Source organism: Peromyscus leucopus, chromosome 15 (genome assembly GCF_004664715.2).
Source record: "Peromyscus leucopus breed LL Stock chromosome 15, UCI_PerLeu_2.1, whole genome shotgun sequence".
Classification (NCBI taxonomy): domain Eukaryota; kingdom Metazoa; phylum Chordata; class Mammalia; order Rodentia; family Cricetidae; genus Peromyscus; species Peromyscus leucopus.
In genome coordinates, this window is record NC_051076.1 from 34,803,634 (window position 1) to 34,817,215 (window position 13,582).

At 43.5% G+C, this 13,582-nt stretch overlaps 1 protein-coding gene across 1 annotated transcript in view; it reads right to left on the reverse strand.

Annotated features, from left to right (window-relative positions):
• F5 (coagulation factor V) overlaps positions 1 to 13,582 on the reverse strand; it is a 77,192-nt gene that overhangs the window by 37,618 nt on the left and 25,992 nt on the right. Inside the window, 7 exon segments of the mRNA XM_028864411.2 lie at positions 747 to 897; positions 2,915 to 3,126; positions 3,503 to 3,602; positions 5,263 to 5,440; positions 6,504 to 6,669; positions 8,421 to 8,642; positions 11,625 to 11,768. Of these exon segments, the coding sequence (XP_028720244.1) occupies positions 747 to 897; positions 2,915 to 3,126; positions 3,503 to 3,602; positions 5,263 to 5,440; positions 6,504 to 6,669; positions 8,421 to 8,642; positions 11,625 to 11,768 (1,173 nt within the window).

Here is a 13,582-nt window from a genome sequence, read left to right on the forward strand (position 1 = left end):
CATAACATAACACACACATACACACACACACACACACACACACACACACACACTGCTCTGCCTATGACCTTGGGCTATATGGCCTGAAGGAGGTGGTGCTTCTTGCTGTCTCAAGAAAAAAAGAAAAAAAAAAGGAAGAAGGAAACACATGTCCCCTCTCCCTTTTCCTTTTAAGAGGTCATCATATACCATGGCAAGAAGCACCACCTCCTTTGGGCCATATAGCCCAAGATTATGGGTGGAGCAAATCCTACTACACACATACATACACACCATACATACATCACACACACCATACCACATCACACACACACACCCCCCACACATTATACCACACACATCACACCATACACACACACACCACACCACACCCACCCACACACACCCACACACACACACACACACACATACACACCACACATTATACCACATACATCACACCATACACACACACACACCACACATCATACCACATACATCATACCATACACACACACACACACACACCACTTGGAAGCAGGAGCCACGCTGCCTGAAAGGATCACCAGACTTGGAAGCTTTGTGGCGCTGTCAGGCATCCTGTCGCCAAGTCCTTGGACCATGAGTGAGCAGAGGAGAGGCTGACTTTGAGAGAGGATAACGTCATCACATATTTGCTGCTGACATCACATGCTTTGCCTTTGGGTAAAAGACACACTGCCTCCACCAGAGTGAAAAAGACAATAGAAACAGGGGCTCTGACTTACTGCTCATGATATTTGATTCATAAAACTTGGGGTCATCACGTTTCACCTCGTCAGGATTTTCACAAAACTTGTTGATGTTGTCCTCAATGTACCAGCTCTTGTTCTCATCAAACACAGCAAACACGGCCTGCTGCTCAATGTCTGCTGTCCTCTGGAGGGAAAGGCAGTGATTAAAGCTCCAGGTGACTGCCTAGGACCCCCCGCTGTCGCTGAGGTCAGGGAAGCCACATGTCACCCCATTACATACCAAGTACTTGTCAGAGATAAAGCTAATATGTGAAAGCAAACAGAAGAGGTCAGAGAATGCAGTCAAAAACACCCACGGGAATAAACGCTATCTCGGTACAGCACCTGTAAGTCAGTGCGTGTCCACGCCTGAGCACTTTTCAAAATGAGTGACTGACTGTGTTCCACACGGTGAAAAGGATGAGGAGAAGGCTGCAAGAGGAAAGCCTCATGCCCTTCCTTCCCTGTGTCCTTTACTCCGTCAACAAATCAGGATCTTGCAAGTGTTATGATTTTTCTAGACATCTGCCTATTTTGCATGCCTTTGGATAAGACTTCTTTCACTAATATTTAGCCTAATGGCAATTTCATTTTCTTTCTTTCTTTTTTCTTTTTCTTTTTCTTTTTCTTTTTGGTTTTTCGAGACAGGGTTTCTCTGTGTAGCTTTGCACCTTTCCTGGAACTCACTTTGTAGACCAGGCTGGCCCCAAACTCACAGAGATCCGCCTGCCTCTGCCTCCCAAGTGCTGGGATCAAAGGCATGCACCATCACTGCCCAGCCGAAACTATTCATTTTCAATGAAGATAAACTCAGGATGCTGGGGATGTAGTTCAGTTGGTAAAGTGTTTGCCTAGCATGTATAAAGCCCCGGGTTCAATCCCCAGCACCATATATACCTGGTGTAGTGGCATATGTCTCTAATCTTAGCACTTGAGAGGCACGAAGTTCAAGGTTATCCCCTGTTACATAACCCATTTGAGGCCTGCTTGAACTACAAGAGAAACCTGTCCCAAAACAAAAACAAAACAACCAACAACAAACAAACAAGGGGGCAGGCTGGAGAGATGGTTCAGTGATTAAGAGCACTGTCTGAGGATCCGGGTTCGATTCCCATCATCCCATATGCCAGCTACAAACCATCTCTAACTACAGCAGTATCAGGGGATCTAGCGCCCTCTTCTGGCCTCTATGGGCACCAGGTATACACACTGTATGAAGACATGCATGAGAGCAAAACACCCAAACACATAAAATAAAAATAAAAACTAAAAATTTGGAAAGACAAGACAATTTTAAAAGTCCAAGGCCACCCTAGCCCATATAGTGAATTTGAGGCCAAGCTGGCCCACTTGTCGCAAGATAAAACAAACTCAGAAATTCAACGTCTCTTTGGTCATATTCTTTGTTATAAATTAGTCTTACTAAAGAAAGACTTTTGACAGGCTCCAACTTCACTAAAAACTATGGCTCCGGCTGGGTGGTTATGGTACATGCTTTTAATCCTAGCACTCAGGAGGCAGGGGCAGGAGGATCTCTGGAAGTTCAAGGCCAGCCTGGTCTACAGAGAGAGTTCCAGGACAGCCAGGGCTACATACAGAGAAAAACCTGTCTCAAAAACAAAACAGAACAAAACAAAAACAAAAACAAAGCAGCAGCAGCAGCAGCAACAACAAAACCCCAAGCAACCAAACCAGAAAACCTGTGGCTCCAAATGCCCTTGCTCTAGAGTCTCTCTCCTGTCTCTGTTGCATGCCTCTGAAAACAACAAAGATGGGTACCACGTTTACACGGAACTCCTGTGCCACCCTGTAAGCGCAGTTCTAGGAGGGACACGGTTACTCATTTGATCAGAGGAAAGAACTGAAAGAGCCTGACTGGCTTCTCCATCACACAGGCAATACCAACGGGCCTGGGGTTTGGAACTAAAATAAGATCCAGCAACTTGGGATATGCTTTCTGCAGTGAGAGTCTAGGTGAAAAGAGAAAGAGCAACAACATAAAAGATGATCCCTGATGATAAACATCATCACACTGTTGCTAAAGAGGACTAATGTTTTCAGTGTATTTTACAAGGAAAAACCCTATTGTCTGGCAGGGAGACCTAAATCTGCTCCAGCCAGGGGAAATCGCTATTTTAAAGTTGACTTTAAGGATAAAATACCTGTATGCCTCTCTGGTCCAGGGACCTGCTCTTACAGATTAGAAGCAGACCTATCAGTCCAGAGGCGAGGTCCTTGGTAACATCCACATCACTGTAGTAAGGCCTTGTTAGGCACTGGGCGTCGTTTTCAGTGGGTTCGTCAAACTCTAGAATGTTCCATTTGTAAGTGTAAGTTTCCCCTGGTTGAACTGGTCTGATCATGGTGTGACTGCCTGAAAGAACATATACATTATTTCATTCAATATACATTCAATATACATTGTTTCATCATAATAAATATCTACCTTAGCTTTTATTTAGAGTAATTGGATATCAGGAAAGAAATATTCTTTTTGTATTAAACTCTTGACTACAGACAGCATGTAGCTGTTCAGTATTTCTCCACTAGATGGCGCCAACGACACTTGGAAAGGCATTGTATTGGTAACCTTTAAAGTGAGAAGGCTTGCCTGGGATTTCTAAGGATCCCCCCTCCACCAGTATTACTGAGTGCGCTTGTCATAACCACTGAGCAAACAGGACAAGAGAAAACTGTGGAAGTCTCTCAGAGATCAGTAGTCTCTTTCAGTAGAAGTGGAAGGTTCTCACCTGAGGTGGAGGAAGAGTTGACTCCATCTTCATAAGGAGAGAATGTCACTCCATGAGGGTAAATGCTATAGGGTCGACTGGCCATATTTTTGAACACAATCTACAAAGGTAAGTCATATTCATTATTTTGGTATCTAAGGCCACTCATGAGAACTATTGGACAAGAGGCTTTGCACATTCACCTGTTGTGTGTGTATGTGTGGGCAGGCATACACGTGACACGCAGGTGTGCACCCACAGGTATGTAGGCAAACAGTGGGAAACTCAGCTCTGTGTATCCAGGCAGCAGCCCCTCCCCTATTACCAGGCAGAAAGGAGCCTCTGGGGAGTTTTACTCCCAGATAATGATGAAAAATAGAAGTTTGTCCCCGGAGGACAGCTTAGGAGAAATCATGTTTCCCTCATAGCACATTATCCTTCCCCGAGTGGTCCCCACAACCTCCCCTTATTCTTTCAGATTGGACCACATCCGTTCCCTTTCCCCTCTGACCACGATGCTCTTCTGCCTGCCAGGCTCCCTGAGATCATAGTCAGTGAAGTTATCTTCCTGAAGGGTCCCACTAGCCAGACCCTGAGCTCCCAACAGAATATGCTGGTGCTGAAACCTAAAGCATCATAGTGGAGCCAAAACTGAGGAAGGAAGGAAAAAGGGGAAAGACAGTGGGAAAGAAGGCTTTGTCACTTGATTCTTTTCAAATGAACAAATAGGCTCCGTCCGAGGCATGATCTTTATCGAACTCCTAATTTGCCTGTTAATCTTCAATAGGTAACTGCAGCCTTCTCTTTTACTTGGTTTGCTGACAAAGTCTTCAAATCACCCCCGATCTGTTAGATTATCTACCTCCTAGGGTCTTGCTGAAGATTGTAGCCTTCAATTGTCAGCTGCTTGGATCCTTACCTAGCTCTGTGATGTGATGTAATGTTCAAGTAAATTATTATTACTACGTGTGTGTGTGTGTGTGTGTGTGTGTGTGTGTGTGTGTGTGGTGTGTTTAAGGGCATGCCTGTTACAGTGTGCATTCGATATCAGAAGGCAACCCGTGGGAGTTGACTCTCTCCACCATAGGCCCCAGGCAATGAACTCAGGTATTCAGGCTTGGCATCAAATGCCTTTCTGCACTGAGCCATCTTGCCAGCCCAACATATACAAATGCAGCTTTAATAGAGACCAGTCATGAGAGCCACATACTCAGACTGCCCTGAGGAGTTATTTTCTTTTCACTCTCCTAACTCGGATGTTCACACTGATAATGAGTGACATCATTTTCAAAAGCCACCTGACTCTTCTGCTTTGTGACAGTTTGGGGGATGTTGTCAAGGACACTGACTTGAAAAGGCACCGCAAGGGATTTCTCCTGGCTCTCTATCTCAGGCAAATTGTGTGTTCACAGGTATGCCAATCTTGCCCAGGCCTATTTCCTCTTTAATTTGCTATAAATGTTAGGAGAAGCTTTGCAGACAACCTTGGGATTGTACGGGTATGTTTCCTTACACTTATTTGTGGTCTTATGGTCTTTGCTCCCATACTATTCTTGACTCCTCATTGACAGCGACTGTTTTATTTTCCTTTAGTTTGATTGTCCGTCAAGGTTCTTTTTGTATTTTTGAGTAGGCTATAAATGAATGAAATACTAATACTAAGCTATGTTTGAACTTACAATTTAAATTGAATGAACACATTCAAAAATATTGAAAACTGTCAACACTTGGTCTGTCTTTCATAGTTTAATTCTTCCCTGCTTCCATATTTCTTTGCTTACCTTGAGTGTGTCCCTGACCTGGGCTCTGATAATAGGGCCCAAAATCCCACTTTGTTTGAAACCAGGATTCTCCGTGCGTTTGGTGAAGGTCTCTTCTTCATACTGCCTGTAAATAACTTTCTTATACTGTTTTCCAATCCGATTGGAGAAATTATCCAAGTGCAAAGACCTGTATTTCCTTAAAGTGAAATGAAATAATAAAACAAAAGTTAAACTACTTCAAGTCGAGAGTCCGGTGCGATACGCGGTGGGAGACCCTTGCACATGCAAGTTCTGCTTTGGGGTTAGCTAGAATGCTACTTCTGGGAACATTCTCAGTGTCGTTTGCAACATCTTGATGTTCTCTATGCAGCCAAAAACTAACAAACAAGAGTCACCTCCTCCACCACTGAATGAGTCATAAGTACCTGATAAGAAGCAGCTATGCTGACAGAGAATGTCTGTACCTTCCTTTTTTTTTTTCCTTTCCTTTCTTTTTGTGGATTCATAGTACTCTAATGCATGAATGTGCTATAACTTGATACCCTTTTCCAACTGATGGACTTTTGGAATTGGTTTTAATTTTTTATTATTATTAACAGTGCAGCAGTGAGCGCCCTATTCATACAGCCTGTGAACAAGAATACTTTTGTACAATTAAATTCAAGAGCATGGTGTTGGTAGAAAGGGTATATGTGCTTACAATTATAACATATTTTGTCAAGTTATCCCACAGAATGGCTTTAGAAGCACACTAGGTCATCAGAATGTGGGATCAGTTTTGTTTCCCACAGCCTTGGCAGTGGGGAACCTGCCAATCGGTGGTGTTAAGATGAACCTGCCAGTCTGATAGGTACGGGACAGCATTCCAGTGAAATTTCATCTTCATTTTTCTTATTATGAATGTCATATGAAGAGTTACTAGAACTTCCATTTTTTTTTTTATTATTCTGGCATCTTCTCTCAGGTATGAGAACAGAAGAGTAGCACTGAATCTGTAGAACTGATGTGAAGCCCTTAGCAAACATCTACTACAAGGATTAGCAATAACAAGCATTCAACGAGTTCTAGATGCCGTTGTTCTTGTTATTATCATCAGGCTACATTGCTATGGTGATTTGGGGGTAATTAAATGTTGATGAGGATAAGAATATGTAGGTGGAAATCAATACACATGTCTCTTGAGAGCTGGCCACTCATGACATCAGATTCCAGCCTCACACACTAAGGACTCCAAGGGACATGTCTCTACCCCGACTCACTTGTCCATATTTGCAGGGATCACGGGTGCATAGTTCCAGATGACTTCCTCTGCTGCAATGAAGTACTCCCATCTCTTCATGTGTCGCCTCTGCTCTCGAGTGAGGGTCTTGGGATTCCTGGTTTTCTTCAGGCAGTTTTTAATGTCAATGTAAGCCTGCATCCCAGCTGGATTAGGATATAAAGTCAGTAGTAGAATTTAAGAGAAAAATTTCATCAAAAGGTGTATTTTAAAAAAATTTCATGGGAGACAAATACTAACAGCAAAGCACTGCTCAGATAACTTTTAGTCATTTGAGTTTAGCACTCTTTTTTTTTTTTTTTTTGGTTTTTTGAATATTTTTTTTTTCGTTTCCTGAGCTCACTTTAGCAGCTGCCTCGACTCACAGATCCGCTGTCTGCTCAATGTGAAAAGCACACCACCACACCCCACCACCACCGCCGCCCGGCCTAGCACTTTTAATGGGCCACAGAGGAGGCAAGAGCAGAAAGCAGGGTGAGTCGAGGGCTAGAGGAAGAGGTTGGAAAGGTTCCCTGCATTTCTTCCGCACCAGGAGCAAACTGAACACCCTGGGACGAGGGCTGGGGTAGAGCTCTATGGTCAAGTGTGGGCTTAGCATGTAGATGGTCTTGTGTTTGATCCTTAACACAGCTCTCTCTCTCTCTCTCTCTCTCTCTCTCTCTCTCTCTCTCTTTCTTCCTCTCTCTCGCTCCAAAATAACTAACTAAATATGAAAATTTGTCTTTTCTTGTTATTCGTCCCTTTGCTAAAGGAAGAACACAAGCCGGGCAGTGGTGGCGCACGCCTTTAATCCCAGCACTCGGGAGGCAGAGGCAAGTGGATCCTGTGAGTTCGAGGCCTGCCTGGTCTACAGAGTGAGTTCCAGGAAAGGCACAAAGCTACACAGGGAAACCCTGTCTCGAAAAACAAAAAACAAACAAACAAAAAATGAAGAACACAATAGTGTATCCTTAATGTGATTATTAATAATTCATACCACTTGTCTTTAATTTTAGTTTTATTTTTGCTTTATTCCTGCTATTAATAACGATACCACAGTGGTGGTTTATCAGTATGTCACTTCAACATAATTTTCATTGCTTAGAAGGAAAACAAAATTATCTCATATAATATTTATTTCTCAAGTGCCTACACGCCTAGTGGTTAACAGTTTCCCACAGTAACAGAATGTGCTTAGATTTTCATCTCTATCAGCATGAGTGACCCTCTCAACAGTCTAGAAGCAAAAATGTGGGATATGACAGTTAACTGTTTCATTTAAATGATGCCATATGACTCCTGCTGGTTCGGGAGAATTCACAGATGTTCTCTAAAGTCCGTTTCTAGCCGGTGTGCTGACTCAAGCCTATAATCCCAGCATTGGGGAGGCTCAAATGGGAGGGTTGCCATGAGTTTCAGGGCAGCTTGGGCTACAGTGGAAGACTCTTCCTCAGTGAAACAAACAGACAACGGAGCATCTATGGTCCATTCAGCACACACTGGTTGAGTTGGTTTCTGTGCCAGGCTTTTGTGTTCATTTCATTGTACAGGACCATGTTCATGTTCGGCCTTGTCAGCCTCGGCAACTCCATACATCTAGAGATTTGTGGATGTTTGCCTTGCTCTATCTAACCTCTGGGTTCCTTCCCTTGGCTATGTATGACAGACACCCAAGAATACATCTACAGAAGCACTAGTTTTCTCCTCATTCATGGAAGTAGAGAGCTCGTCAGCTTTTGTTTTATTTTAAAAGGTCTCTGTCAATGCCTGGACTTCCTTCATCCCCAAACAATGGGCCATGAGTCTAAGAGCTGAGGGTCTAATGGTGTCATTGGGACCATAGGCGGGGCTGACTAGAGGGTAAAAGAGAGACACACGGAGCTGCACCCTACACAAGATGGTCAGAAAGGTTTCTTGCCTTGATAATGCTTTGGGATGAGAGAAGACACAATCCACTTTCCTTCTGGGCTCACAGTCATGTTCGCGGTCGTAGATGTAGCACTGACCAGTGTGATGGTGGACACCTTGTGCTGGTTCTGTTCCAGGACTTGGCCATTGAAGTGAATAGAGAACAACTCTGGCCCCGAGCTCATCCCCATCAGATGCCAGCTGACATGGTCATGGGCACAGACTGTTATATCTGAGAGGGAGAGACAAATCCAAATGTATAGTGGCAGGCAAACAAAGTCACAACTCATGTAGCAAGTAGCACCCTAAAGGGGGGATAGAGCTTAGAATGGGGATCACTCCCCTAGAACTGAAAGGACTAAGGCTAGGGGGCAGCTGAATATGTGACGAACCATCTCAGTTTGTCCAGGACTGAGAGGTCTCTCAAGACACAGGGCTCGCAGTGTATGCATTGATAAAGTCCCGGGCAAAGTGGAGTGACTGGTCACATCAATCTAGCTTCAGTTGGAAGAAGTCACCAGCACCTCCCATAGACCAGAGTGTCAGTAGCTAATCTTTTCATGCAGCTAGCGGTCAAGTGCTGTCAAAGTAAAGTGTGAAGATACACTGATGAATTTTCCATTGTGTCTTTACCCACTTTTGAATTATTTTAGTGACAATGGATTGCTCTCTGTGTTACTGGTATCCTCGTTGTAACTGGACCTCAAGAGCTTTTTATGGACAGATTGATAAAACGAGGAAGAAAGAACCGAGGGAAAAGCTCTTCTTTGCGTTATTTGTTGCCACAGTGATTGAGAAAATGTTCACTTGCTCCGGGAAAGAGTCCAGGCTTGGCTCCTACCCAGATTCATGATCACCAGGTAGAAGAGGATGGTCTGGGAACTGGCTTCTCATCCCTCGAGGCCCTTGTCCTTTGAGAAGGCATCGTGAACAGAAAGGTATGTGTGTTTCTGTGGGTGTGTTTATTCACTTCAGAAATGACTCGCACTGAGTCCAGTAATGAACACATCCACTGTAGTATTGTCATGTCTATTCACTGTATGCTGCTCCAGAAGACTGGGGCCTTTATGTAACTATTGTATCTACTAATCATTTTTCTTCCTTTTTCTTGTTCTTTTGCATTTATTTGAAAATTCTTTTTCAACTACAAGTTTATAATCTCTCTATTCTGATCAAGTTGTTTCTGTTTAATTTGTACACATAGTCCACTGTTTCAGCTTTTGTATATTTACATGGATTATTCTGCCTGTCAGGACACAGATAATGGGATTGTTAATCCCATTTCTGGAAACAGCATATTGAACTACTAGTCGGTAAGGAGAACACAGAGGCAGGGAAATGAGTGAGGTATGAATTCAGATCTTCCAAGGTAGAGTCAGTTAGCTTGGTCTCAGGTTTGCAAGAACCCAGTTTTGGGACACAGAATCAATACCCAGAGCTGCATGAGCCAGGCAGAAGATGGCGCCAAATGAAATAGAATAAAAATCGAAAGCAATACCAGACCTCAACTCTTGACAGTGTTTTCTGTATTTTTGTTTACAGTTATTTATTGATTTTTGTGTATGGGCATAAATCACATGATTCGTGTGTGGGTGTCAGAGGATAACCTGTGAAAGTTGATTCTCTCTTTCCACCATGTGAGCCTTAAGGGTCGAACCCAGGTCCCCTCAAATTTTTTAATAGGGAAATATTTTCATTTTTTCCCTAAACTGAATATAAATATGGTATATGATATATACTATGGGATTTACTGATTTATTTATTCATTCATTTATTTATATGTATATGTATATACATATCCTAAGGGACCAATTTTTAGCCAATTATCTTGTATCCTGTGATTGTAAATTTGAAATTTGAAATGTATATCCAGGGTAAAAGTCAAGGTTAGACTCTCCCATGGAGCAAATGAACAGTTTCCCAGTCACCATGGGAGTAAAGAAAGATCAAATCAAGCCTTTCTCCCTGAGTTGTTATTACTATATCTCACACACACACACACACACAACACACAAACACGAACGAATATCCTGGATTTTCATTCCCCAGCAGTTCTCCTAGAAAGACATAGAAGAAGAGGTATAGGTGGTTGCTATGGTTATGGTATGTCTCCAAAAAGGCTCGTATACCAAAAGCTTGGCTCTGTGTGGTGAATTTCAGGTGGCAGAACCTTTGAAACACAGCGCCTAGGGGAAGTGGTTAGGGCACTGGAGGTATTGTCCCTGGAAGAGATTAATGTAGGTCTCACGGGACCTTGGTTAAGTCTCATGAGAGTGAGTTATTATGAAGCAAGGCCATCTCTGTTCTTGGCCCTTCTACATGTAGCCATCTCCTTTTTGCTTCTATGCCCTACTATGACACAGACATGTGGTCCCTCACCCAAGGCTGAGCTGATGAACCTGCCAGTCTTGAGTTTTCTGCTTCTAAAACTGAATTGTTTTTAAACACCTTTTCTTCACATAGTAGACAGCATTCAGTATTTTATTTATATAAAATTGACCAGCACAGTGGAAGTCTGATTCCCCCTCCCCCGACTTAACAGTTGGTATGATTTTAATTTTTTACAAAACTCTGTCTGCAGATGGGAAGAGAAAACATTCTATATGCCACTGAATATTGTTTATCAATAGACTTTTGAACAGCTACTAATATATCTATATAGTAGAGCAGCCTCCTGTTTATCTGTACTACAAGTATCTTTTTTTTTAAGATTTATGTATTTATGTATTTTATGTACATGAATGCTCTGTCTTCATGCACACCAAAGAGGGTATCATATCCTATTGCAGATGGTTATGAGCCACCATGTGGTTCCTGGGACTTGAACTCAGGACCTCTGGAAGAGCAGCCAGTGCTCTTAACCGCTGAGCCATCTCTCCAGCCCTCTTTATTTCACTCCTTCTGTTGACCATTCCTATAGAGAGTGACTTGAGCACTCTGTACTTGAGTAGGGCTCAGAAGGCTGCGCTTGACAAGGCTATAGAAAACAAGGTTCCTTGTTACCCTCTGATTTATCTGTTGTACTTCCTGGGTTAGGTAGGAAAAGATGATGATGATAAAAATCACAAGAGTCACTGAATCATTGCACAAGCGTGTGATAATTTGCCACTAGGCACTGGAAACCAGTGTATGTGGCAAGCTGCCTTAAAGAAACCGTGGGGCCAAGGTACTGGCGACCCTGTCTTTGCTGAATGTTGTACGGCCGCTGTGTTACCTGGCATCGTCCTGTTCACAAAGCCATTGACTGTGTACATTAGGGATGGCGACTGGCTCCAGCTCTTGCTTTCATCAAACACAGCAAACAGCAGCACGTGTTGCTTGTCAAACATTTTCTGAGTCCCATCCTCAGTGAGTGTGCCTGAGAAAGAAGAGACAGGCTTCCATCACGATTGGGGGCCAGAAACAAGTAATGTTTATATAAACTTGAAGCATACATTCCCAGCCAGGGAATAGGATCTATTCCTATAATTACAGTATTCAGGAAGCTGAGGCAGGAGGATCATGAGTTTGAGGCAATCCTGGGCTATGTAGGGAGTACAAGTCCATTCTGGATTACGCAGTAATAGTCTACCCTCAAAAGCCAAAATTCTCTTTCCTTGCCCCCTGCTGCCTGTGGCGAGTGGGGGAGCTGGCCTTGAGGTCGTGAGAGTGGAAGGGCTGATTCTGACCCTCACCGGCTGCAGCACTCTGGGGAGGGGCCCCTGTACCTCTCCTGGGCACACAGTAGAGCTGGCCCTGGTGGTGTAGGTGCAGGTGAGAGAGCAGGAGGAACAGGCCCTACCCCTTGCTGCTTGCTATATATGGGGAGCTAGCCAAGGAGGTGTCGGAGAGTTCACCTTGGTGATGAGGATGAGGGAGAGCTGGTGGACTGATCCACCCAGCTACCACCCAGGCCCAGAAGCAGGGTTATGAGTTGGCCCACCCCAACACCCACCCCATATATGATCTGCTGGAGCATGTGAAGGGGCCGGTCCTGCAGATCCAAAGCTGCGGGATCTCCATGACACAGGGCAACAGCAGAATGCTGAGAGGAGTCCAGGAGCCTGTCTAAGATGATGTCTAGGATGGCCCAGCAGAAACCAGAGGCCTCAAACCAGACCCAAGACTCATTGCAGTGAACATTTGAAAGTAAAGATGTATGGACTAAAGGGTACACTGTGTGACTCAACCTTATCATACTTCGGCTTCTACAGTGAGATTTTTCTTTTCTTTTACGTTTGATTGTGTTTTGTTTCATGGGGGAGGTGGGGGAGGTGGGGGGGTTGCAGGGGTAGAGAGTGGTTGTAAAGGGGCAGGGGGATGAATGGGCTCGGGATGTGTGATGTGAAATCCACAAAGAATCAATAAAAAGTTAAAAAAAATAATATTTACATGAAATAAATGGACAATTGTTCACTTGATAAAATAAAATCCAAAACTAACATCATCAACAAGGAAAAGCACCCATTTCTTCCAGTCTTCTAGACCAGAACATGCACCTTAGCGTAGACGGTACAACACAACACCTCATGTTGAATACAGCTTCCTCATTTATACATAAGTGGGATACTCGACTAGAGAGCTGTTGGTATCGAGATAAACCAATCCTTATATGAGTAAAAATGGTGATAAAATGAAAAAGCCTTTTATAAGATTAACAGTTTTTTCAATGCAAATATAGTATATATGCCAGGAAATTAAAACATGTACTGTATGATGAGTAAGTAGCTAGGTATATGATCTGTGCACAGGTATAAAGGACATTATCCCCATGTCAGTTTGCTGTGGTCCTTTAATTGCTTCAGTGAAAGATGAGTTGGAGCCTCTCAGAGCAAGGCAATGAAAGAGAAAGTCAAATGTATTTCTGAGAAGCACAGCTCATGGGATTCCTCACTGCTGGAACACGGTCAAAAGAAGGGCATATGGTGAACAATGCCTTGGGGATCTGTGACAGAGGCCTCAGGAAAAAAAGGCAGAGGGCCTTTTACCTCAGGTGCATTTAGTTCCCTGGATTGTTCTTAGACATGCTTTCATGCCTCCCGTGTTAAACATTTACACTTGATTTATAAGACATATTTATTCTTGTTGGATGTCAGAACATAGCTGTAGAACCCAGTCTGGTGAGAGGACATGCTGAATGCCATCCTCAGGGTACCCTGAATCTGGATATGGCCTTCATGCTTCCCAGACATA